This window comes from Bos mutus, chromosome 17, assembly GCF_027580195.1.
Source record: "Bos mutus isolate GX-2022 chromosome 17, NWIPB_WYAK_1.1, whole genome shotgun sequence".
NCBI classification, from domain to species: Eukaryota; Metazoa; Chordata; class Mammalia; order Artiodactyla; family Bovidae; genus Bos; species Bos mutus.
This window is the reverse complement of record NC_091633.1, coordinates 60,478,014-60,503,940: the sequence shown is the minus strand read 5'-3', so window position 1 is coordinate 60,503,940 and position 25,927 is coordinate 60,478,014. Positions and strand designations below refer to the sequence as shown.

Sequence of the window (25,927 nt, the reverse complement as noted above, 5' to 3'; positions counted from 1 at the left end):
GGAATTCCATCACCTCCACTAGCTTTGTTCGTAGTGATGCTTTCTAAGGCCCACTTGACTTCACATTCCAGGATGTCTGGCTCTAGGTCAGTGATCACACCATTGTGATTATGTGGGTCGTGAAGATCTTTTTTGTGCAGTTCTTCTGTGTATTCTTGCCATCTCTTGTTAATATCTTCTGCTTCTGTTAGGTCCATACCATTTCTGTCCTTTATCGAGCTCATCTTTGCATGAAATGTTCCTTTGGTATCTCTGATTTTCTTGAAGAGATCCCTAGTCTTTCCCATTCTGTTGTTTTCCTCTATTTCTTTGCATTGATCGCTGAAGAAGGCTTTCTTATGTCTTCTTGCTATTCTTTGGAACTCTGCATTCAGATGTTTATATCTTTCCTTTACTCCTTTGCTTTTGGCTTCTCTTCTTTTCACAGCTATTTGTAAGGCCTCCCCAGTCAGCCATTTTGCTTTTTTGCATTTCTTTTCTATGGGAATGGTCTTGATCCCTGTCTCCTGTACAATACTCCAATAAAAATCTTTAAGAAACATGAAAATTTTGAGAGATAGTGTCGGGAGCTTTGTAAATATAATTGTGATAAGGCGAGCAATGCATTCTTTTCACAATCAGCATGCATTAAAGGTGTATATATCCTCGCACAAAGAAACATGAAATCATGCATTAACCCTGGAAATGGAAGTTGCTTTGGATTTTTCCAATTCTTTTTTGGCCCATTCCATTCCATTCTCTCTCAGTCGTGTCTGACTCTTTGCAACCCCATGGATTGTAGCCTACCAAGCTCCTCTGTCCATGGAATTCTCCAGGCAAGAATACTGGAGTGGATAGCCCTTCCCTCCTCCAGGGGATCTTCATAACCCAGGAATTGAATCTGCGGTCTCTTACATTGCAGGATTTTACCGTTTGAGCCACTAGGCAAGAGACCCTGATGCTGGGAAAGATTGAGGGCAGGAGGAGAAGGGGGCAACAGAGAATGAAGTGGTTGGATGGTATCACCAAATCCATGAACATGAGTTTGAGTAAACTCGGGGAAGGATAGGGAATCCTGGCGTGCTGCAGTCCTTGGGGTTGCAAAGAGTCAGATATGACTTAGCGACTGAATAACACAAATTCCATTCTCTGATGGCAACCCACTCCAGTATTCTTACCTGGAGAATCCCCATAGACAGAGGAACCTGGTGGGCTACAGTCCTTGGGATTGCAAAGAGTCTCACGCAACTGAGGCAACTTAGCACAGCACATAAAGCAGTGAGAATGATCTTGAACGATCTAAACTGGTTATGTCATTTTCCTACTTAAAATCCTTCAATATCTCTTGGGATAAGTACCAAAATTCCTTATATGACTTACAAGGCCCTGTATGATCTGTACCTTGCCTCCTACTTCATCCCATGCCACCTTCTTCACGCTCAAGGCAGCTTCCATATAAACATACTTGAGTGTCTCTAGTTCATTCACTCAGCGAATACTTTATTGAGCACATACTCTATACTAGGGCTACACAAATGTATAAAACAGACAAACACTCATAGAGCTTACCTTTCTAGTGAGGGCATATGACAACTAAAATGTATAGATTTATGACTAAACATATATATTTCATATAATTATTATGTATTAGTTTGTATTATATATTTGAGTTGTAAATCTATGTATTTTACTTATGTTATATAGAGGAAATGGAGAAAAGTAAAGCAGGAAGGGAGAAAGACAAGAAACTAAACAGATTGCAGTTTTTTAAAAGGTGATAAGTGACAGTCTCATTTAGAATGTTTAAACAGAAACTTGAAGCAGGTGAGGGAGGAAGCTATGAGAATATTTTGGGAAATAGTGTCTATATAAAGAGAATGTCCCCTGGGGGAGGGCCTGGCAACCCACTCTAGTATTCTTGCCTAGAGAATCCCATGGACAGAGGAGCCTGGTGGGCTATAGTCTGTAGAGTTGCAAAGTGTCAGACATGACTGAAGTGACTTAGCATGCACTCATGCATAAAGAGAATGCACGCAAAGTGCAAAGGGCCAGACAGGAAAAGAGCCAGAATAGGGAGGGCAATAGAGATAAGTTCAGATATGTAAAAGGGGCCAAATTATATGGTTAGGGCCTTTATGGGCCATTGAAAGGTTTTTGAGTTTAAATCTAAATGAGATGGTGTATTAGTTAATTTGAGCTACCATAACAAAATGCCATGGATGCAAGTGTATCTACCTTGGGTAGTATTGTGCAGGTTACATGAAATATTCTTCGTAAAAGGTTTAATAGAGTGTCTGGCACATTGGTAAGTAACAAAAACTAGCTGTTATTACTTTCATCAGAAAAGTCCATTGGTTTGTCCAGACTTAGCTAGCCGGCAATGAGAAGAAACTCAGCTAGAATCTGTCCCTATTATTTCGCATGCAGTCTACTTTCCATTATATCATGAAGCTGAAGGAGTTTCATTTTAAACCAGAGGATAGTTCAAGTTATAGAAGGCAGTAAAAGTTTCTTTCTTTTAAAATACTCTATAATTTGAACTTTGTAGTATTGCATCCTGACGCACATTCCTTCCTTTTAATGGGACTTCCTCATCTATCTGTTTTTTCATAAAGTTTAGCTTTGTTTCCTTGAAGTAGTCCTAAAGTTTGAATATCCTTTGAATTATTAAATGATTCTTTCTCTGGAAGTTGCTTAATTTCTTTCTATTGTTTTCTCAACTATTCACTATTTACTGTTTTCACTGGGAATGAAAATACTGATTTTAGGACTACTAAATGAAGACTTTAAGGAGATACCTTCTCCCCCTGTAGAAAAGTTCAAATGGTCCTTCAGGATCCCTTTCCATTCAGTCTGGTAGAAAATTTTTAAATTCATTTCTTTAAGAAATTTTTATATAGTATTAACTGTATGCCTAGGACTAAGACAGATATTAGGAATATAGTGGTAAATTAGTCAGGCATAGTCCTTGTAGATGAAGTTTACATTCAAGTCAGGAAAAGAACAATAGATGAAATAATCACATTCTAATTTTAGTTATGAAGGAAAATAGCAGAATGATGATAAAGCAGAAAATGTTCCCTTTTAGTCCAGTTCTTTCCTCAACTACTCCCCATTTTTCCTCCTCTCCTAAGATAATTTCTTTATGAGAGAACCTTGTTCTTTTAAGCTTTTTTACTTAAATCATCCAGATGAAGTTGTTTAATACAGGACGAATAATGTGAGTAGCTGACAAAAGATAGTCAAATTTGACTGATGTTGATATATACAAAACTAACCTAGGTCACCTTATGCATGCTAAACTAAAGAGTATAATTTTCTGAAGGAAAATTGAAGTATAATTGCTTTGCAATGTTGTGTTAGTTTCAGCTGTACAACAAAGTGAATCTGCTATTATGTAGCAGATTCCCACTTGCTCATCCCACCCTGCTAGGGCATCACAGAGCACCTAGCTGTGCTAGACAGCAGCTTCCCACTATCTAGCTATTTTACACGAGTATCATTTTAATAACAGCACAATAATAAGTTTAGAAGAAATATGTTACAAATGATTTTATCAGTCATTGCATTTGATGTTTTTTTTTTTTTTACTTTGCTCCTAAAACAGATACTCATTGCAGATAAATAGCGATGCTGTTATTTTTGCTGTATAAAATTAATGTTCAAAGATGTGTACAATAAGTAATGATGATTAGTAACTTGTTTTTAAATTATTTTTGGAAAAGATAAAGGAAAATACCTTTCAGAAGATCCTGTGAGTTCCTCCCATCTCTTTTAGGCCAAGTAATTATATTCTATCATGCTTTTTTTTTTTTTTTTTTTTAGAGCGACAGAGTGAAGATAAAAGACAGCCATAGAGATAACAGCCTACTTCACAGCTGACTGAAGCAGGTGTTAGAAATGCAGATGAAGCATGTTGACTAAAGACTATACAAATTTGAAGTGAAAATACCGCTGGTCTGCATGCAGCGTTCTGCACATATGAAGTTTCAGGCAGTTCAATTATTCATTGTATTGTGTGAACTAGTTCAGGAGTTAGGGAAAAGGTGCCTTTTACATTTAAACTGTTTCTTCCCCTTCTTCCTTTTATCTGCACTTGACAAGCAAAATGAACTTCATTTTGTAAGTTTTATTCCTGCAAGTGAATGACTTACATTTCTGTATGGGAAAAAAAAAAAATCTTAGAACAGATAACTCACAGGTTTAAGGGACACTATGAAACAACAGAAACTGGCAATTGTTTTTCTTTTTCATGTTTGTTATAATCAAAGCCACTAAAGACAAATAAATGTGAAAGTGGCTTTCGAACTGTCATTACCATCAACCTCACCATAAATATTTCTTAAGTGCCTGCATATGTGTCCCTTATTCCTTACTGGATAAGAAGACTTAAGAAAAATAAACCATTTATTCTCTAATCTTATAATTAAGGGTCTTGATTTTTAAAAGGTAGAGCTGCGATATTTTTAAGCATTTACTACGTAATTTTAAGCAGACTTACATTTTAGGGGAAATACCACAATTCATGGAATTATTTCTACCTTCATTTTGGTTCATTTTGTTTTTTGGTCTCAGGGGTTGGTTGATCTTGCTACAGAGTACTGCACTGATACTAGACTGATACTGGTGTCAAAACACCTGCTTTTTGTGAACTCAGAGCACTTCAGGACACCCAAAGAGGCTTTATTATGTTTGTGTTATCACGTTTATGTTTTATTCCTCGACATAGGCAGGAAAACATAAACGCCTCATTTGAAAGGTGAAGAAGCTAAGAACAAGAGATGTCCTTCTATCTTTCTTCTTTCCTTCTTCCCTTCCTTCCTTCCTCTGTTGAGACTCAACGTTTCAGAACTGCTGAAATTTTGACTCTGTCTGTGCAAATGTAGAGGTTTAAGATATCTTTTTTTTGGCTCCAAACACAAAAGACTTCAGCATACCTGCTTTGTGACGCCTTGGTAGCAAGTTGGCTGCTGCAGCTTCAGGCACCATGCCTTTGTTCAAGGTAGACTGGAAGGGAAAGACACTGCTGGGAAGCTTTCTTCTCATTTCTGCCCTTTGTAAGAACAAACATTCCCAAGAGGTTCTCAGCAGACTTGCTCTAATATTTCATTGTGATCTCAGTCACAGGGTTACTGCTCGCTGTAAGGAAAGGAGACAAATTGGGTATCAAAAGAACAGAGTTTGGCTTAGACCTATGCCTCTTGACCCCTTCCCTTCATGACACACATAAGGAATGCAACATCCTAGGGGCAAAAAGAGTGTTCCTGCTGCTCTAGGTCCTGCCCCTTCTGCCCTGAGAGTTGGGTCAGGGGATGAATATCTTCTCTATCTATGGTACATTTAAGACTCATATTGGTGGGACTTCCCTGGTAGTCCAGTGGCTAAGATCCTGTGCTGTCAGCACAGGGAGTCTGGGTTCAATCCCTGGCCGGAGAACTGGATCTGACATGCTGTAACTAAGAGTTCTCATGGTACAACTAAAGATCCTGTATGCTGCAGTGAAGACCCAAGATCCCATGTGCTGCAAAGACCCAGCACATCCAAATAAATAAGTAAATAAATGTATATATTTATAAGAATAAAGCGTCTGCCTGCAAAGCAGGAGACCCGGGTTCAATCCCTGGGTCGGGAAGATCCCCTGGAGAAGGAAATGGCAACCCACTCCAGTATTCTTGTCTGGAGAATCCCATGGACAGAGGAGCCTGGTGGGCTACAGTCCACAGGGTTGCAAAGAGTCGGACACGACTGAGGGACTTCACACACACACACACACATATTTTTGAAAGACTCATATTGGTTGGAAATGACTAGTTTGAACTATTCATGAGACACATTCAGGGTTAGACATGTTGTTCTTAAGAAAACAGAGCTCTGTTAGCGTATAAGAGGACAGAGTGGCCTTTAGGTAGCAATGATACAGTCTGGCACAATAGTTGTTTGCTTAAATAAGTTATATTTATTTGATCTTGGAATATACTGTGTTTGGATATGAATAAATGTGTATCTGTTACTCTTGGAAGTTACCTCCCCCCCACCCCCCCAAACGCCCCTTTAATAGTGAAACTTGTATATATGCTGTGAAAGAGTCTTGGAACTAGAAACTTGACTTCTATTTTTCAGGCATACTTTCAGCCTCACTTGTGATAATATGACTTTGCATACATTGAGTTATCTTGGCAGTTTGTGAAGAATCATGAAAATGAACCAAGTTTATACATGAGAGACCAGAACTGCATTTTAGGAAGGGCCCTAGGAACCAGGCACTAAGCAGATCAGCGGCCGTTGGCTGCTTACGTGTCAAACTGCCAAGGCTGCTCTGTCAAATTATTAGGTCTCCAGTGTGGTCACTCGGGATCTCCTTGGAAGTTATCTGTAGCTGAGAGTGGAGATCAGGTAGAAGCTGCACCAGTAGTGAGTTTTAGAGGCTGACAAGGCTGTATTCTGCAAAGCACTAATGAAGAGTTTGTGGATAAGGTGAAACCTACAGTGAAGCTCTAATTCTTCTATGCTGCAAAAGAAATAGATGGAGTGCCTAAGGTAGAAACGGATTGGTTTGCATATTAGGTATTTAGTGATAGTCCTAAAAACCAAATTTCCTCTAGAGAAAGAACTTTTTAGCCTGGAGACTTGGAGTCCTAGTACATTCTGAAAATTTATACTCAAAATGTATTCTGTAATTGTATATGGGTTTTTCTAGAGAGAAAGGCCATAGCTTTCATCTAATTTTCAAAGATTAAATACAGAGAATCTGTTGAATGCTTAAATAGCCCAGGCTTGAAGCAGTTTTCCAGGTCTCACTAGAGTTATTTTGAGAGAACTGCAACTTCTAATTGTTCTACGACCTGATAATCTGTTTAAGCAGTAATTTCTCTTTGATGTGTATGGTGCTTTACAGTACGTGCAGTAGATGGCATAAATGGTTTTATGGTAAAGGTATGTTTTTCTGTAAAATATCCATCAATTCAGAGTTCACAAAATTCAGTTTTTTCTCTTGAGGAAGATAAAATGTGTTGTATGAGATGACCAAAATTAGGCAGTGTTTTTGTATGCGATGTTACAAAGAAGCCATAAAACTCTTTTACCTTCAACATTATGTAGTGTTAAGAGTAAACTAGTTATAATAGTCAAATGCTTAATTATTTATTAGTCCTTCCAGAATTTGAATACCCAAGGTATTTTGATATTTACCTACTTAGACTTTTGAGGTGAGGTGAAAGTACTCAGTCATGTCTGACTCTTTGCGACCCCATGGACTATACAGTCCATGAAATTCTCCAGGCCAGAATACTGGAATGGGTAGCCTTTCCCTTCCCCAGGGGATCTTTCCAACCCAGGGATTGAACCCAGGTCTCCCACATTGCAGGCAGTTTCTTTACCAGCTGAGCCACAAGGGAAGCCCACCTTTAATCATGGCAAAATAGCAATAGACGATAAATAGAAAAAAAAAAAACACCCTCTTTTTCTGTATTATAAAATAATTCTCAGTTCTTCATCGCCTTCAAAGTTACTCCTACCCTTTTCGATATGTGTGTTTAAGTAATTTCCCCCCTGTGGATGAAGCTGACAGCATTTTCCAAATTGATTTTCAATCTGTAATATTCCAACCATACCTCAAACCTCATTAAAGCTCTTTTCATCATTTCTCTGACTCCATTAGTTATGGCAGCATCTCAAAATTTAGTTTTCTCTGTAAATTTCATTATTGTGGTTACCAATTCATTATAAAATGATCAGAGGAGTAGGAGGAAGGGAAGAGGAATTGACATATGAGGACAAAGTGAAAGATTAGGACTCTTTGGCCTGCGAAGTAGAAATCTATCAAATCATGAATGGCACGGGTAAGGAGAAATTGGACCAAGATGCTAGATCTGGAAATGGGAAGATGGAAGGAAATTCTTAAAACTCTCTTGAAATATAAGAAGTGGAGCTACGTAACAGGGACAGAAAAGTAATTTTTAAAAGCTTGGGGCGAATTTATTTTCAAGCAAAAGAAAAGATGTAGCAGATCTTCCTGTACACTCTGAACGTATCCTAAGTAACTGTAAATGTTAGTATGCTAAACAAGCCTCCTTTTTTTATTATTATTATTGTCTCTGGGACATCCTATACAAACAGAATTTTGTGCTGATTAGGCAAGATGAAGTCAAGTCTGACTTACAAAGAAAGATGAGGTCATATGCTATCTTCATATGAGTCTGGCAAGCAAGATTGGTAATAACCAATACCACTGCAAGTACTTCACTGAAGACTTCTTCCTCGGTTTATTCTCACAGTGATGTCAGTGAATTCATCCTCTGTAAAAAAAAAAAAAAATGCTTACAGTATCAGTTTGTTCATTGTAACTACCAGGCAAAATATACTCAAGGATGTTTTTATTTTATGTATAAAGAATTCTTGCAGATAAAGAAGAAACAAATACATATACCAGGAGGAAAATGAGCAAAGATCTTTAATTCTCACTCACAGAGGAACCACCATGGCTGAGCAATAAACCTAGGAGATGTACAACCACACTGCCAATCAGTGCAAATGAAAGTGTTTTCCGTCTATAAAATTAGGAAGGTTGAACAAGATTGACAAGACCTATTATTGGCAAGACTGGGAAGACTTAGCAATACACACTCTTGGTAGGTGTGTATGTAGATACAGTCTTTTTAGATGGTAATTTTGCAGTGTGAAGCAAAATTGAAAACACTTAAAAATAATAACAGAAACACTTAAAAATAATAACAGCAGAGCATTCCCTGGTGGTCCAGTGGAAGGAATCCAGCTTGCGATGCAAGCGATCCAGGTTCAATATCTGTTCAGGGAACTAAGATCCCACGTACTGCAGAGCAACTAAGCTAATGTGTCTCAACTACTGAGCTCACACCACAGCTGGAGAGTCCAGGCACAGCCATAGAGATCCCACATGACGCAAGACAGATTCCATGAGCCGCGTCAAAGACCTGACGCAGCCAAGGAAATAAATCAACCTTTACTTATTTATTATTGTTGCATGCAGTAATACCAGCTATCACAGCTGCCCTGGACTTGGAGCTATTGCTAAACATTTAGTAGGTATTATGTTTGTATTATATTTGTCCTAACAGTAAAACTTAAAGTGTTAGTGTTCTTCTCTCCCCCACATTGATACAGTTATTAAGTGATGAAGTCAAGATTTGAACTTACATCTTTCTAACTTCAGATTCCACAATGATAAACCATTTTGTTGTTCAGACTACTCTTGGTAGAACTGGTCAGTTCTAATTCTCAGAATTTCTGTCAAAAGGACAATCGTCAATGCCAAAGTTGTACATGTAAGAATGTTACAGACCTTCATATTTAGGTACTAAGTATTTCCTGGTGGCTCAGTGGTAAAGAATCCGCCTGCCAATGCAGGAGATGCGGGTTCAGTCCCGGACCCAGGAAGATCCCCTGGAGAAGGCATTAGCAACCCACTCCAGTATTCTTGCCTGGGAAATCCCCTGGACAGAAGAGCTTGGCAAGCTACAGTCCATGGAGTGGCAAAAGAGTCGGACACAACTTAGCGACCAAACAACAACAAATCCATGCACCTACATGAAATGTCAGTTCAGTTAAGTTCAGTTCAGTCGCTCAGTCATGTCCGACTCTTTGCGACCCCATGAATCGCAGCACGCTAGGCCTCCCTGTCCATCACCAACTCCTGGAGTTCACCCAGACTCACATCCATCGAGTCAGTGATGCCATCCAGCCATCTCATCCTCTGTCGTCCCTTTCTCCTCCCACCTCCAATCCCTCCCAGCATCAGAATCTTTTCCAATGATTCAACTCTCTGCATGAGGTGGCCAAAGTATGGGAGTTTCAGCTTTAGCATCATTCCTTCCAAAGAAATCCCAGGGCTGATCTCCTTCAGAATGGACTGGTTGGATCTCCTTGCAGTCCAAGGGACTCTCAAGAGTCTTCTCCAACACCACAGTTCAAAAGCATCAATTCTTCGGCGCTCAGCCTTCTTCATAGTCCAACTCTCACATCCATACATGACCACAGGAAAAACCATAGCCTTGACTAGACGAACCTTTGTTGGCAAAGTAATATCTCTGCTTTTGAATATGCTATCTAGGTTGGTCATAACTTTCCTTCCAAGGAGTAAGCGTCTTTTAATTTCATGGCTGCAGTCACCATCTGCAGTGATTTTGGAGCCCCAAAAAATAAAGTCTGACACTGTTTCTACTGTTTCCCCATCTATTTGCCATGAAATGATAGGACCGGAATCCAGTTTTGGCATATTCAAGGCAGTTAGCTAGAACCGAGACCATTATATAAATTTGGGAACCTAAGAAGTGCCCCCTCAGTGAAAGAAGTACTAGAAAAACCCCTACTTCTTGGCCAGGATAAGTGATAGTGTTGTCCTAGGCTGGGAGTTCAAATGGAAGAAAAAGAATGTCTTGTGAACCATGGAAATTCCAAGCCTGTTCTGTAGATGGTTCTGAGATATGAATTTATACTATTTTTATGGGCCCAGAAATTAATGTAAAAGCTTGTTTCAGATTGGAGCTCTGGAAAGAGAGAATTCTTTTGAATTAGTGAGATATAATCCCTAGATAGAAGTTCACCGAGTCCCAAGTAGAATAAATATAAATACGTCAAAATTAAACTTCAGTACAATCCAGACCACTGCAATCGCAACCATTACTAGTAGTACTAGCAAACACTTATTCAGTGCCATTTTGTGCCAGATTATCGCCGAAGAAGTTTGTATACATATTAACTCACTTGTTTATGGATAGTAACTCACAATTATTTTATTGAAGAGGAAAATAAGGTACAAAGAAGTTACTAAATTTTCTTAAGGTCACTCAGCTACTATGTGGCCAGGCCGAGATCTGAACCCAGATAATCTAGCTCCCAAGTTTGTGCTCTTAACCTCTGTAGGTAGTGTTCAAGGAGAAAAATCTTCAAAACAGTCAGAGAGAAAAGACAGCTTTCTGAAGCAACAACCACAGCTAGTCGCAGCAGACTTCTCTAAAGCAGTGAGAGAAGACAAAATATAATGGAATATCTTCACGTGCTGTGAGAAAGTGATATGCCCTGTGCCCCCCTGCCCCTGCCCGAGATTATTCACAAATAATCATTCAAGAGTGAGGCTGGGTTCTTCTTCCTGTCCTCCTATTCCTCTTCCTTTCCTTGTCTTTTTCTTTCTTCCTCGTATTTTTCTTTAAAACATAATTTGGGTTCCCTTCCCTCCCATTGAGGCAGCCGGGGTTGGGGTAACCTGTGGATCCAGGACTAAGGAGGTGGTCAGAACCAAGAGGGTGAGTCAGTGGTCGAGCTGAGGAGATTTTGGGTGGGAGGTAAGACTGAGGGGGTCATCAAGGCTGGCAGGGCCAGGATATTGATTGCACGCAGTGGGTATGAGGACATGAATAAACTGAGGGTAACTAGTGCTCAGAAATGTATGATATCACTTATATGTGGAATTGGGGGGAAAAAAAAACTAATGAATATAACAGCAAAAAAGAATAGATTCAGGTATAGAGAACCAATTAGTGGTGACCATTGGGGAAAGGGAAGGACGAAGGGGCAAGGTAGGGGTAAGGGGTTAAGAGATATAAGCTGTTATGTATCAAATAAGCTACAAAGGTATATTGTGCAGCACATGGAGTAGAGCCAGTATTTTGTATTAATGCAATATTTAACCTTTAAAAATTGTGAATCACTATTCTGTACACCTATAACATGTAAACTATACATCAACTATACTTCAATTTAAACAAGTGAGAAAAAAAAAAAAAGTCATGAGACCATGTCAGAAGTTACACAGGAGCCGACCTGAAAGGACATAATAATTCTAGATTAATTCTAATAAATCTATAATTATTTTAGCATCAAAATAAATGATAGGAAAAGAGTATACCACACTGAATAAAATAGGAACCCAAGGGTCCATACTGATATAAATAAGTGAATCAGCTAATCGATGAGAAGAATCCCAGGCTATGAACTTTTATAAATTAAAAAAATGATGGCATTAGAAAATTGCCACTTGGCAACTATTATAGAAGCAATACTAATAATTGATTTAGGCGTGAATCATCCATGGAGGTTAAAAGTAGCTCATGAAAGTAAGGAAGAGCATGGCAGTACTCTCAAAGTATTTTAATTAACAAGGGAATGGTAACTTCACTGATGAGAAGCCTAGAAGACACCACCTTTAAACCAAATGAGCAAAGTGCACATCCCCAATCATGGGGCAAATAGACATCATTGCTGCTGGGCGTGGTATACTGGGAAGAGTGTAGCGTCACTTGGGACACATCCCTGTGAAAATGCCTCACCTGCGTTTAATCACGAGAATGACATAGACAAACCCAAACGGAGGCAAACGGAAATAACTGGGCTGTATGCTTCAAAAAATACCAAGGTTATGAAAAAGCATGGGAAGATTAAGGAATAGTTCCAGATAAGCAGCCAAGTACAAATATAGAATTCTAGACTGGGATAGTTGGTGAGATTTGATGGGACTGGATTTGATGGTAGATGGTAATATTATTATCAAGATAATTTCCTGATTTAGCATGTTTTACTGTAGTTATATCCCTGGAGAAGGAAATGGCAACCCACTGCAGTATTCTTGCCTGGAGAATCCCATGGACAGAGGAGCCTGGCGGGCCATGGTCCATAGGGTCACAGAGAGTCGGACACAAATGAAGCGGCTAAGCACGCACACACACGCACTGTAGTTATATAGGGGAGAGTCCTTGTTTTTTAGGAGGTGCACACTGAAGTGGGCTTCCCTTGTGGCTCAGCTGGTAAAGAGTCTGCCTGCAATGCGGGAGACCTGGATTCCATCCCTGGGTTGGGAAGATCACTCCAGTATTCTGGCCTAGAGAATTCCATGGACTGTATAGTCTTTGGGGTCACAGAGAGTCGGACAGGACTGAGCAACTCAACTCACACGCTAAAGTATTAATGGTGTATCACACCTTCAACTTACTCTCAGTATAATGATCGTGGGCTGTGCTTGCGCACCCACGTGTGTGTGTGTTCATTCTTCTTTTGTGTAGTTTTGTAGATGTAAATTTTTATTTCATTCTAAACAGGCCTACAGGCTTCCCTGGTGGCTCATCTGGTAAAGAAACTGTGTGTAATGCAGGAAATCCAGGTTTGATCCCAGGGTCAGGAAGATAGATCTCCTAGACAAGGAAATGGCAACCCCTGCCCCAGTATTCTTGCCTCAGAAATTCCATGTACAGAGGAGCCTGGAGGTCTACAGTCCATGGGGGGGTCACAAAAGAGTCGGACATGACTGAGTGCGTAACACACACACACAAACAGGCCAACATGCTGTGTAATTATTACCCTTTAACCTGGTTTCTAAAAATGGTTCACAAAATTTCTCTTGACCTAGTTTTTTGTTGGTGGTTGTTGCATTTTCTGGACTACATTGGGTCTTTGTCGCAGTGCAAGCTTCTCTAGTTGTGGAGCGTGGGCTCCAGAGCACACGAGCTCTGCAGTTGTGGCTGGAAGACTTCTCAAGCTGCAGTGTGCCCGCCCTCTAGTCGTGGCTTGCCATGTGAGATCTTAGTTCCCCAACCAGGGATTGAATTTGTGTCCCTTGCACTGGAAGGCAGATTTTTAACCACTGGACCACCAGAAAAGTCCATTGATCTAGTTTTAGCTGCTTGACTTTTGCAATCTCAACAAAAAATGGTGATTCACAGCACCCCAAATCACAACTTCATTATACAGTTTTTACTAATTATTTTCATGTAATTTCTTTTGATTTATTCACTTTGTAATTTTGTTTCTAACTTTTAATTGAAATATAGTTGATGTATAAGTCCCTAGTTTCTAATTAATATATTTTAAGCATATGTAATCCACTCCATGGTGTTTTATAATGAGAAAATAATGATATTTAGAGTCAGAAAAATTTGGCTTCATGTAGCAATTGTGCTTCTATCTAGCTGCTTGAATGTGGGCAAAATTCTCATCTTTTGGGGGGTCACAGTTTCCTCATCGGTAGGCAGCTCAGGATTGTTGTCAGGAACAGATATGGAAACATGAAAAGTCTAAGCAGAGCTGCTGGCATGTAAGAGGAGTGCAAACTAAGCATTGTCTTCCCTTAATTCATTCTTTTCTCTCACCAAAAGCATCCACACAAGCCTCTCGGGCATAGGGAAATACAAAGCTTATTAAGAGACCATAGGAAAGGGCTCCGTCCTTGCCCTTTTGTTCATATTTGGCTTCTCTCCTGTAGCTGATTCTTGCCTTTATTTCCGTAATTAAGTCATCCATCATCATCCGGAAGATGAATCAAGCCAGACGGTGACCACAGGTTGGGGGGAGGATGGGAACAGCACAGAGAGGGTGAGGGGATTGCCGAGCACCTCGGGTTACTGGGGGCCAGCAGCCAGTCTTGTGAGGGCGATCAGACGGACTGCAGTCTTTCCAGTACGGGGACTGTTAGCTCTGCTGTTACAGCAGCTTACGATCCCTAAGAAAAATACTGATTGATCGTGACCAAATGACTGTCTGATTTTCCTCTCTGGCTTCTTACTCAGCAAGCCAATTTTAGCTGTTTCTAGTCTTGGGGACCTTCAGTGTTTACAATTTCTTTCCTTTCAGTGGGACTTTCATTTTTACTTTGTTTTCCTTATGGTATTTTTCTTATTTCTCACCCTCTTTACATGGCCTATATGTAAATATATATTCCCTAAGTGTCAACATACATTTTACACAGTCTTTATTACATGTTAGTTCATTTCTGTTTCCTTGGTATTCTTTCACTTCTGTTTTTAATATTTGTGGGGGTGGGAAATGAACTGGGTAAAGATGGTCAAAAAGTACAAACATCCACTTGAAAAATCTTAAGAAAAAAAATCTAAATATCTGCAAGGTCAGACTGATAACTGTTGTAATGTGCGTGGAGAATAGGAACTCTTCTTGACAGCCTGTCTGTTCATCTGTCTGTCATCAGACATAAAGGACAGTAAGTCTAGTGGGACCTTAAGCTTAGCCTGTTTGTTTTTTTTAACCAATTTCCACAAGTCAAGGGTTAGGGTTCTGCTCCCTATCAAAGAGCTCAAGTGCTGAAATTCCAAGCCCATATCTTTAAAAAAAATGAGGTATAATTTCTTTACAATATTGTGTTAGTTTCAGTTATACAGCAAAGTGATTCAGATATGTGTGTGTGTGTATATATATATAATTTTTTAGATTCTTTTCTATTATATTACAAAATATTGAATATAGTTGCCTGTGCTGTACAGTAAATCCTTATTGTTGATCTATTTTATTTTATAGTAGATTGTATCTGTTAATCCCAAACTCCTAATGTTTCTTTCCTATTTACCTTTCCCCTTTGTTTGTTTGAAAGCGAATCATAAGTTTATTTTCTATGTCTATGAGTGTTTCTGTTTTGTAAATAAGTTCATTTATATCATTTTCTTAGATTCCACACGTAAGTGATATCATATGGCATTTGTCTTTGATATGCTTTATTTAGTATGATAATCTCTAGGTCCATCCATGTTTCTGCAAATGGCCTTATTTCATTCTTTTTTTAAATGGCTAATACTCATTATATATATGTGCCACATCTTTATCCATTCATCTGTTGGATATTTAGGTTGCTTCCATGTCTTGGTTATTGTAAATAGTGCTGCTATAAACACGGGGGTGCATGTATCTTTTTAAATTAGAATCTTCTCTGGATATATGCCCAGGAGTGGGAGTGTTGGATCATGTGGTAGCTCTATTTTTAGTTTCTTAAGGAACCTCCATACTGTTCTCCATAGTGGCAGTACCAATTTATATTCCCACCAACGGTGGAGCAAGGTTCCCTTTTCCCCACACCCTTTCCAGCATTTATCATTTGTAGACTTTTTGTTGATGGCCATCCTGACAGTTGTGAGGTGTTACCTCATTGTATGAATAGTTTTGATTTCAAGCCCATATCCTTCGTTCTCTTTTGATTCCTGCCACAGTAGGCATCCTGCATCTAGTAGATGTTTAATAAATGTTTCAACAAGTATTTTTTATATCAGTCACTCAAAAAATGACTCAAGATCCTGCTTCCCATCCCAGATATTTTGTGCTCCTTTTATGTGGGTTCTCTGCTCTGCTTAACTTCTGAATGTTAGAGTGTCTCAGGGCTTTGTAGCAGGTTCTGCTTTTTGCTTTGTCTCCCTTGGAAAGTTATCCAATCCCATGGTTTTATGGGACATCAAAATGCATCTGCTACCAAATTGATATCTTCAGCACCAACTTCTTCCTCAAATGCCAGACTCATATATCAAAATGTCTATTTGGTGTCATATCTTGGATGTCTAATAAATATCTCAAGTGACCATATGCAACATAAAATTCTTGACCTCCCCCCATCCTTAAAGTGCTTCTCCCCTAATCTTTCTCATTTCAGTAAATGGCTCTAACCATTGTATGCTGCTTACCTGGTGGCTCAGATGGTAAATAATCTGCCTGCAGTGCGGGAGACCTGGGTTCAATCCCTAGATTGGGAAGATGCCCTGGAGGAGGGCTTGGCAACCCACTCCAGTACTCTTGCCTAGAGAATCCCATGGAGAGAGGAGCCTGGCAGGCTGCAGCCCTTGGGGTCACACAGAGTTGGACACGACTGAAGCAACTCAGCAGCAGCATTGCATGTTCAGTCGCTCAGTCATGTCCGACTACAATCCCATGGACTGTAGGGAACCTGCGTCTCCTGCATTGGCAGGTGGATTCTTTACCACTGAGCCACCTGTGAAGCTGCTCTAACCATTATTTGAATTTAAAAGTTTTTCTAGAGTTCTCTCTTGTCACCACTTCCTTCTCTCTGTATCTAAGTCATCAGCATATCCTATTGGATCTACCTTCTAAATATATCTTGAATTCATTATCTTCTCTTTGTCTTCACTGTCACTACCCAAATGCAAGATGCCATCAACTTTTGCCTGTTAATGCTGCAGTTATGCCCTAATTGATCCCCCTGCTTCTTCTCTAATCTCCTTAAAGTTTTTATTTCATGTGTCAGCTAAAGTAATCTTTTCAGAATATGAAATTCACATTGTGTCACCATGCTCTTTCCTAGCTCTTCCCTGTTTTTAAGACGTCTCTGGTGTCTTCTGTTGCCCTTAGGATAAAAGCTAGACACCTTATTGCAGCCATAAGGTCCTATATACCTAGCCCTGCCTTCTTCCTCAGCCCCATCTTATACCATACCCCATGCTCACCACACTTCAGCCACACAGCATATCAAACCTGTTTCTCCTTAGGACCTTTGTATTATTATTAGTGATACTTAGTATTATTAATGTTAGCCATGTCCTCTCTCTGGATCATCCTTTCCTCCATTGTTCACTGGATTTTATCCTTCTTGTCACTCGGGTGTCACTTCACATGGCACCTCCTCTGTGACCTCCCCTGAGTGCCTCCCCAGTACTTTCTATCACACCAACCTGTGCTGTTTTCTTCAAAGCTGTTATCATTATCAAAGTGATTTTGTTAATTTATCTGTTGTGTGACAATCCCCATTAAAGTATAAGCTCTGAGAGAGGAGTGTCCTTGTCTGCCTTTTTCATTCTAATATTGCTACTGTCTAAAATGGCAACCCACTCCAGTGTTCTTGCCTGGAGAATCCCAGGGACGGGGGAGCCTGGTGGGCTGCCGTCTGTGGGGTTGCACAGAGTCGGACATGACTGAAGCCACTTAGCAGCAGTTAGCATATAGTACCTGGCACCTAGACTGTGTTAAATAGCTGTAGAATAAATGAACCATTTTCCTGGACTCAGGGTAGAACAAAAAGTCTGGGGATTTGCAAGTTTTACTAGTTGGTAATCTGTGATACATATTCACAGGCAAGTTTTCCCTTTTCCCACCTTGGCTATTTTTTCTCTCCCTTCTTTTCTCCTTCAGGATGGACTTGTCCTGTTTCTGTCCATAAAAAACGCTTTCTAAGGCCAGAATTCATCCTTCTTGTTTTTTGACATCACCCAGAGATTTGTTTCTGAAGGAGAGTAAGTCCAGCATGCAGTGGTCCATAAAGCTGATTCTTTTTTTTTTTTTTTTTAAATTTTATTTTATTTTTAAACTTTACATAATTGTATTAGTTCTGCCAAACATCAAAATGAATCCACCACAGGTATACATGCGTTCCCCATCCTGAACCCTCCTCCCTCCTCCCTCCCCATACCATCCCTCTGGGTCATCCCAGTGCACTAGCCCCAAGCATCCAGTATCGTGCATCGAACCTGGACTGGCAACTTGTGTCTTACATGATATTTTACATGTTTCAATGTCATTCTCCCAAATCTTCCCACCCTCTCCCTCTCCCACAGAGTCCATAAGACTGTTCTATACATCAGTGTCTCTTTTGCTGTCTCGCATAATCGGGTTATTGTTACCATCTTTCTAAATTCCATATACATGCGTTAGTATACTATATTGATGTTTTTCCTTCTGGCTTACTTCACTCTGTATAATAGGCTCCAGTTTCATCCACCTCATTAGAACTGATTCAACTGTATTCTTTTTAATGGCTGAATAATACTCCATTGTGTATATGTACCACAGCTTTCTTATCCATTCATCTGCTGATGGACATCTAGGTTGCTTCCATGTCCTGGCTATTATAAACAGTGCTGCGATGAACATTGGGGTACACGTGTCTCTTTCCCTTCTGGTTTCCTCAGTGTGTATGCCCAGCAGTGGGATTGCTGGATCATAAGGCAGTTCTATTTCCAGTTTTTTAAGGAATCTCCACACTGTTCTCCATAGTGGCTGTACTAGTTTGCATTCCCACCAACAGTGTAAGAGGGTTCCCTTTTCTCCACACCCTCTCCAGCATTTATTATTTGTAGACTTTTGGATCGCAGCCATTCTGACTGGTGTGAAATGGTACCTCATAGTGGTTTTGATTTGCATTTCTCTGATAATGAGTGATGTTGAGCATCTTTTCATGTGTTTGTTAGCCATCTGTATGTCTTCTTATTACATCACATTAAAGGGCTTCCTGATCTCTGGTCTAAGACTTGTCTACTTTTCTTAAAAGGAATGTTCCACTGTTCCACAATGTAATTTCATGTAGATTCTCCTTTGGAGTTTCTGATTTTCTTGATCTTCATTTGTCTTCTTTGACTTCTTTTGTGATGAAGAATCTTTTTGATAGTCCTTCTCTTACTGTACTTGAACTAGAAAGACAACCAAATAGGCAAGCTGTAGTAGATGTCACACATTCATTCTGTGTGCTCATTGTGTATGTATATAAGTATAATTAAACTATGACCAGTTTTCATATAGCTCGTTCTTATATCTTGATATTTCATCACTGAAATAAACATGAAATTGTAAGGACACTGACTTACGTTAAAGAGATTTAAGTTTTTTCTTTTTTCAGTTCAGAATCTTTTTCTTTTTTTGATTGAAGCGGTCTAGCAGAAGACTCCAAGAGAGTTGTTCGCAGATGTTTGCTTATGCCCACACATTTCCACATATCTTCAGAAATCTCAAAGTGTTCTGGTTACATGATATTGTAGAAAATGCCAATGTTCTGTCAATAATGCTTTGAACACCTGTGCCATTATACACATGTGGACTGCCTGAAGAGCTCACTGTGCTTTACAGCTCTGCCTCTTAAACTCGGTCCCCAGAGCCCCTACCCCAAGTGAACAACTTCTTTTGTTATTGCTTTATCCAGTTTTTTCTTTCAGCTTTAGATTCCACTCTGGTTTGTATCCTTAAATCATACTCCAGAGAATCCGTAAAGGTGTTTCTTCACTCTTCTGTTTACACCAGATTATTCAACTGTACAGTGATAACATCCTTGAGTATCCTGCTGCAACCTTTTATTTGCTCTTTTAAAAAAAAAAAAAAAATTATCTCTTTGGCTGTAATGGCTCTGAGTTGCCGCAGATGGGATCTTTGTTGCAGTGTGCAGGTTCTTTAGTTGTGGCATGCGGGATATAGTTCCCGGACCGGGACCAGGAATCGAACCCGAGATCCCTAATTTTGGAGCCTGGAGTCTTAGCCACTGGACCACCAGGGAAGTCCTCATTTGCCCTTGAACAACCCACAGATTTACATCTCAATACCACGTCAGCATGAGAGGCCAGGCCAAATTGAAGAACTTCTATTGGACAATCTCACTTTGAGACTTGCTGTTGAGGAGTGATATTAGTGGAAAACCCTGTTAAGCGGAATGTGAAGGAAAGCTCAAGATGCCCAGTTGCTAAAAATCTCTGCCTGCTGTGCAAATTCTTCCTGGTGCAGAAAAGAACATAGTCATGGATTTTTCAAGCTAAAGGTTATAGTCCCACAGCAAAAGCAGAAAAGTTACCTGTGGTCGATTTGTATATATTTGGGGAATTGTGTTCTGAAAGCAGCTCTATCTTATCCTGAAATTCTTGGATTTCTTTGTTGTTGCTGGTAGTGTTAAGTTGGAAGAAATTCCCAGATGTCTGAAAACTTTTGTGACATTATTTCAATTGACAAATAGTGTACAGGTCGCCTGGTTTTCAAATGAATGTTATTTGATCCACATTAAGCCATCTTTTAGTTCTTACATCTGTCTTAACTTTATTAAAGTCAAAAATAATGTTTAGAGAAGGTAAAATCATAAATATGATTCATAAATACTTAAAAAATCAACAGTAGAGCTCCTAGTTGAATAGAAAGCTCAGAGTTGTAGTTTATCTTTGAAAGAAAAACTTCTGGGATTAAGGGTAAACCAGTTTTAGAAAAGAAATAAAATATTATGGAATTTGAAAATCTAATTTGGCATATATTAGATTAATGCCCTGTAAAACCCTAAAGTCTGAATTCATTTTACAGAATGTTTGACTTAATTCTCTTATTTTTCTCACTTTTTCCATTGTTCCTTATGTGTAAATCTCAGGGACTTTTCCTTTTATGGGTTTAAACATTTAGTATTGAATTCTAAAGGAGCAGATCCCTCCCTGCTTTTTTACTTTTGGTGAACTTTTGAAAAGGCGGTGGACTGAAATGTGTGTGTGTGTGAAAGTACTTTTTCTATGAATATATGCATAATCCCACAATTTCACCAATGTACATATTTTTTGCTTGCAAATAAGAAGGGATTTAAAACTTCGGTACATAAAAAGCACAGTTGACAAAGACCTTTTCATATATTTGTCTCCTAATATGTTTTTGTTTTTAAAAAATATGCTGCAGCTGATTGAACATAATTTGATTTTGACTTGTGCCACACAACTATAATTCCTTCAAAAACATGTCAATATGCAGTATATTTAAGGTGGTGTCAGCACCAATTCCTTCTTTATTTAGAGTAATGTAATCTAAAACTATCAACCTTTTCTACTTTCATGAGCTTTTGACTTTCATACCATAATGCATGAAATATTGCATTTTATTTAAAGCTTTGGGTAGAATATCCATCACTGGAGAGAAATTTTATACTTCATTCACCCCCTCCATTGAAACAGGCTTTTCTACCACTGTCTGTGTGTCTTTCAATATTCTCAGCCCTTTGAATTACTTTGGATTAATTAGTTATCTCTTTATTTAAAACAATATAATGGTCCCCCTTTTGCCTTCAAAGAATTGGATTAAACAGGGTGAATAAACTGGGGAATAAAATATCAAATGATGCCAGAGTCTACTTGCCTTATCAGTTCTCTTCAGATAGACATGATTAACCAACCTGTTGGCTAGTAGATCTGGACTAGAGAGAAGAAAGAATAATGAATATTGAAAGGATGTAGAGAGGGGAAAAAAGCCTGCAAATTGAGCTATGATAAGAATCCATGACATGAGGCAAAGAGTATGATCTGTATCTGGAATTCAGGGCCAACTTGGCTTACTTTTATGAGGATATCTTATATATTTTTGTGAATATTAAGTTCTATAACGTCCAAATTGAGCAAAGAAAAACAAATGGCATATATGGTTATCTACACATACAATGTGGGGCAACCTTTGGGGACAGAAAATACGTTGAAATATTGAATAACCAAAGTAGAAATGCTCCTTTAGCAGGGTAGTCCTCTAACTAGCTCCCTAGCTATCCATATCGGAGAAGGCAATGGCACCCCACTCCTGTACTCTTGCCTGGAAAATCCCATGGACGGAGAAGCCTGGTGGGCTGAAGTCCATGGGTTCGCTAAGAGTCGGGCACAACTGAGCGACTTCACTTTCACTTTTCACTTTCATGCGTTGGAGAAGGAAATGGCAGCCCACACCAGTGTTCTTGCCTGGAGAATCCCAGGGACGGGGGAGCCTGGTGGGCTGCCGTCTATGGGGTCGCTCAGAGTCGGGCATGACTGAAGTGACTTAGCAGCAGCAGCTATCCATATACACATTGTTTTGTGTTTCACGTTTAGTCACAACATTTTAGTAGGTTGTAACATCATGTCTGATGTTAGTGTATGTTGGAGCAGATGCATATTAGCACCTGAATCCAGGGCACACAGCAGCCACGTGCATTTACTTGTGAAGTGAATTGTTCTATCGTTTTTGTGCATTCATTATGACTAGTGCCTGGGGAAAGCCGGGCCGATTTTAATCATGTGAAAAACCTACCCGGAATGAGCTTCCGCTGTAGAGGAGAATGCATGTACACATAAATATATGAAGATCGAGAGAGTAGAAACTGTACAGCTTAACAGGGAAGCATGTAACTGAGGGACGTGTGACATGGTAACGAGGGGTGAGAGCTCAGAGATTTTGTGGGTGGGATAGAAATAGTCAGGGAAGTCTTCCTAAGAAAAGGGTATTCGCTTTAAACAATTCTGATAGCTGAACGAAGTTCACGTATGCCTAAAAAGACATATGTTTTTTAAAAATATAGATTGTTCATTTTATACTCATAGGAAGGAGAATATGAAGGCATGTGATCCCACAGAAACACGGATGCAAAAAAGGATGCAGAAGGGAGATGTCTTTGCATCTTTCCCAGATCCTCAGTATTTTCATTTGCTCATGTGGTTTGTGTTTACTCTGTGAGCCAATGCAGGCTCTCTAAGTAGGCATATTGTTAAAGGCATAGTGACAGTTTTTTGTCTTGATGTCCCCATATAAATGCTGGCCTAGTATAATTAGCCTTTATAATGTGTGATTTAAGGTATGATGTTTGTACTCCTTGAATTTTTTTCTTATGGCAAACTGTCTCACAGCTTTGGCCATGTCAATAATCATTAACACTTTGTTACAGAAAGGTAGAAAGGAAGACTATGAAAGAAGACCTATTTATTTTGCTTTTCAGCTGCAATGCTGGTAGATGAAAGACTTAATGAGGAAAGATATTGAGATTAATATTTAAGTCAGGTTTTCGTTCATGTCATAACCATGGATTATGAGAATTTGGAATCTGGGACTGACCTTGACACAGACCCATAGTCATTGATACTGGCCTTTTATATTAAGTTCAAGAAAATTTGCAGTTATTCTGAATAGATTTTCAGGCATAGCATGAGTAATACTGACTGTTCAGTCTCCTGCGTTGGCACACTGAGCCACCTGGGAAGCGCATGTTTAGATGCTAGGATTAGTTATGTTCATCGAGGTAGATCTTCTGTGGGTCTTTGAGACAATTTTACTGTAATCATACACAATTTTTTAATGTGATTTATTTATTTACCTGTTTTTATTGACCTGTAGTTGCTGTACAATATTATGTAAGTTATAGGTATACAATATAGTGATTTATAATTTCTAAAGGTTATACTCCATTTATAGTTATTGTAAAATATTAGCTGTATTTCCCCCAAATTGTGCAGTAGTTCCAAAGAGCCAAAAGAAAGTCATTGTGCCGGAACTCAGAAAGTGAAGTGAAGAATGGTTTGTGATGAGGCTGAGGTAGGCTGGGGTCGCTGGATCACACAGGGTCTCATGGGCCTTCTTAAAGAGGATTTAGGGCTTTCTTCTAAGGGCAATAGGAAGAATTTCCACAGGGGAATGACATAATTAGATTTGAGTTTTAGAAAGATTGTTCTGGCTCAAGTATTGAGAATGCTTTGAAATCTTTCATCAAGGATTGGGAGTTTGGCTCATCTCTAAAGGGACCTTTTTGGGGGAAACACTGAATATTTACGCTAGTATTCCTTTCTTAGGCTTCCCTGGTGGCTCAGAGGTTAAAGAGTCTTCCTGCAATGCAGGAGACCAGGGTTCGATGCCTGGGTCAGGAAGATCCCCTGGAGAAGGAAATGGCAACCCACTCTAGTATTCTTGCCTGGAGAATCCCATGGATGGAGGAGCCTGGTGGGCTACAGTCCATGGCATCGCAGAGTCGGACACGACTGAGCAACTTCACTTCACTTCACTTCCTTTCTTGGGTATTGGTCCCTGGGATAAAAGTCAGTGATAAAATTGGCATTGTCAATTTCTAGGTTTCCAGTAAATCTGGGGTTCATGGTTATTTGAGTGTGTACATGTATGACTATATACATATGAGCATATTATGTATATGTGTATATGTATGTTGTTGTTCAGTCGCTAAGTTGTGTCCAACTCTTTGCGACCCCGTGGACTGTAGCACATTAGAGTCCTCTGTCCTCCACGATCTCCTGGAGCTTTCTAAAATTCATGTCCATTGCATCGATGATGCTGTCTAACCATCTCAATTCTCTGCCACCCCCTTCTCCTTTTGCCTTCACTCTTTCCCAGCATCAGGGTCTTTTCCAATGAGTCAGCTCTTTGCATCAGGTGGCCAAAGTATTGGAGCTTCAGTCCTGCCAGTGAATATTCAAGGTTGATTTCCTTTAGGATGGACTGGTTGGCTCTCCTTGCCATCCAAGGGACTCTCGAGAGTCTTCCTCAGTGCCACTGTGTGTGCCTGAGTGTGTGTGTGTGTGTGTGTGTATATATATACATACAGACACATATTCAGACACACACACATCTGTGTATGCACACATACATTCTGTCTCCCAAAATAAAGAGATCCCAGTGTATTTTTTCTCTATCTTCTGCCTCTAACCATTCAATTTTAATGTTTTTCACTTGTGACATACATGTTTAAGGGATGAGGAAGAGAAAATATAATTACCAATGCCTTTAATCTATAAGATATAATGACGTGTTACGATTATTCTCCATAAGAGACTACGAGTGTGTTATGTTGTGCATAACAATTTTATAACGTAGATTCCAAGTTTTCAGAAATCGTAGACATACAGAAGAATGCTGTGTTTTCCGCATCATGATGAACACTGCAGTTGTGCACATATATAGGACTCGATCATACTGAGCATTCCCTGAGCTCTATTTGCAGACAAGTCGTTTCTCCACCATGACAAAATTCCCACAAGATTCTGAATAATTAATTTCCTGGAATTTGCAGGATTCAGCAGTTATGTTCAGCATTATTGATGGCAGCAAACTTTATCTCTTTTATTTCTGAGACACATAATGAAATAGGGAGTCCCTCAAAAAACCATTAGTTGAGACTAATTTTGTAAGGGCCGGTGGGCTTTTGCCTTAATGTGTGTAAGTACGATTTTTTTCTCTCTCTCTCACGGCAGAATGCACAGTAGACACAGGCAGAGTGAATTGGCACTAATTTATGAACCTTTCCAACCTCTGTGCGGTACACCTTGTGAGGGCAAGACGCTCTAATTACACTCACTTCGCATAATGAGAGCTTTTAATGACAATTACTGGTTAGAGTTAGGGATGTTTGGGGACCTTAAGGGAAGATGTATTGACTTTCAGAAGGAAAGACTTCATCTGCCTTTTGTGTAGCTCAGCCCCAACCACTGACCAGTTACTCAATGAAACTCAACTCCGTGGCCCCAAAGATGTAAGTGGGCTCTAAACCGAGGGACACTTTTCTTTCTCAACTGAAATTAGGTCAAAGAGTTCAAGATTCTGTTTGCTTTTAGCAGTGTTTTTACTTTGCGCTTTTTTCCTTGGTGATGGTCACACTGGCTGTTTCCTTTTTGGTAACAAGAATAACCCATAGTCCAGACTGCTCTTTTTAGACACATTGATTTGCACAGTCACAAATGGATAC

The 25,927-nt window shown here is 39.5% G+C and overlaps 1 protein-coding gene across 7 annotated transcripts in view; it reads left to right on the top strand.

The window, feature by feature from the left end:
* SLC10A7 (solute carrier family 10 member 7) overlaps positions 1–25,927 on the top strand; it is a 317,217-nt gene that overhangs the window by 130,604 nt on the left and 160,686 nt on the right. Inside the window, exon 6 of one of the 7 annotated variants that reach the window (XM_014477538.2) lies at positions 3,805–4,338. The exons of 5 other annotated variants lie outside the window; for them this stretch is intronic. In XM_014477538.2, coding sequence (XP_014333024.1) covers positions 3,805–3,861 — 57 coding nt within the window. In that variant the 3' untranslated portion in view covers positions 3,862–4,338. Of the gene's footprint in view, positions 1–3,804; positions 4,339–25,927 lie in introns of those variants that run through there. One more of the 7 variants, XM_070386624.1, reaches the window with a different exon arrangement.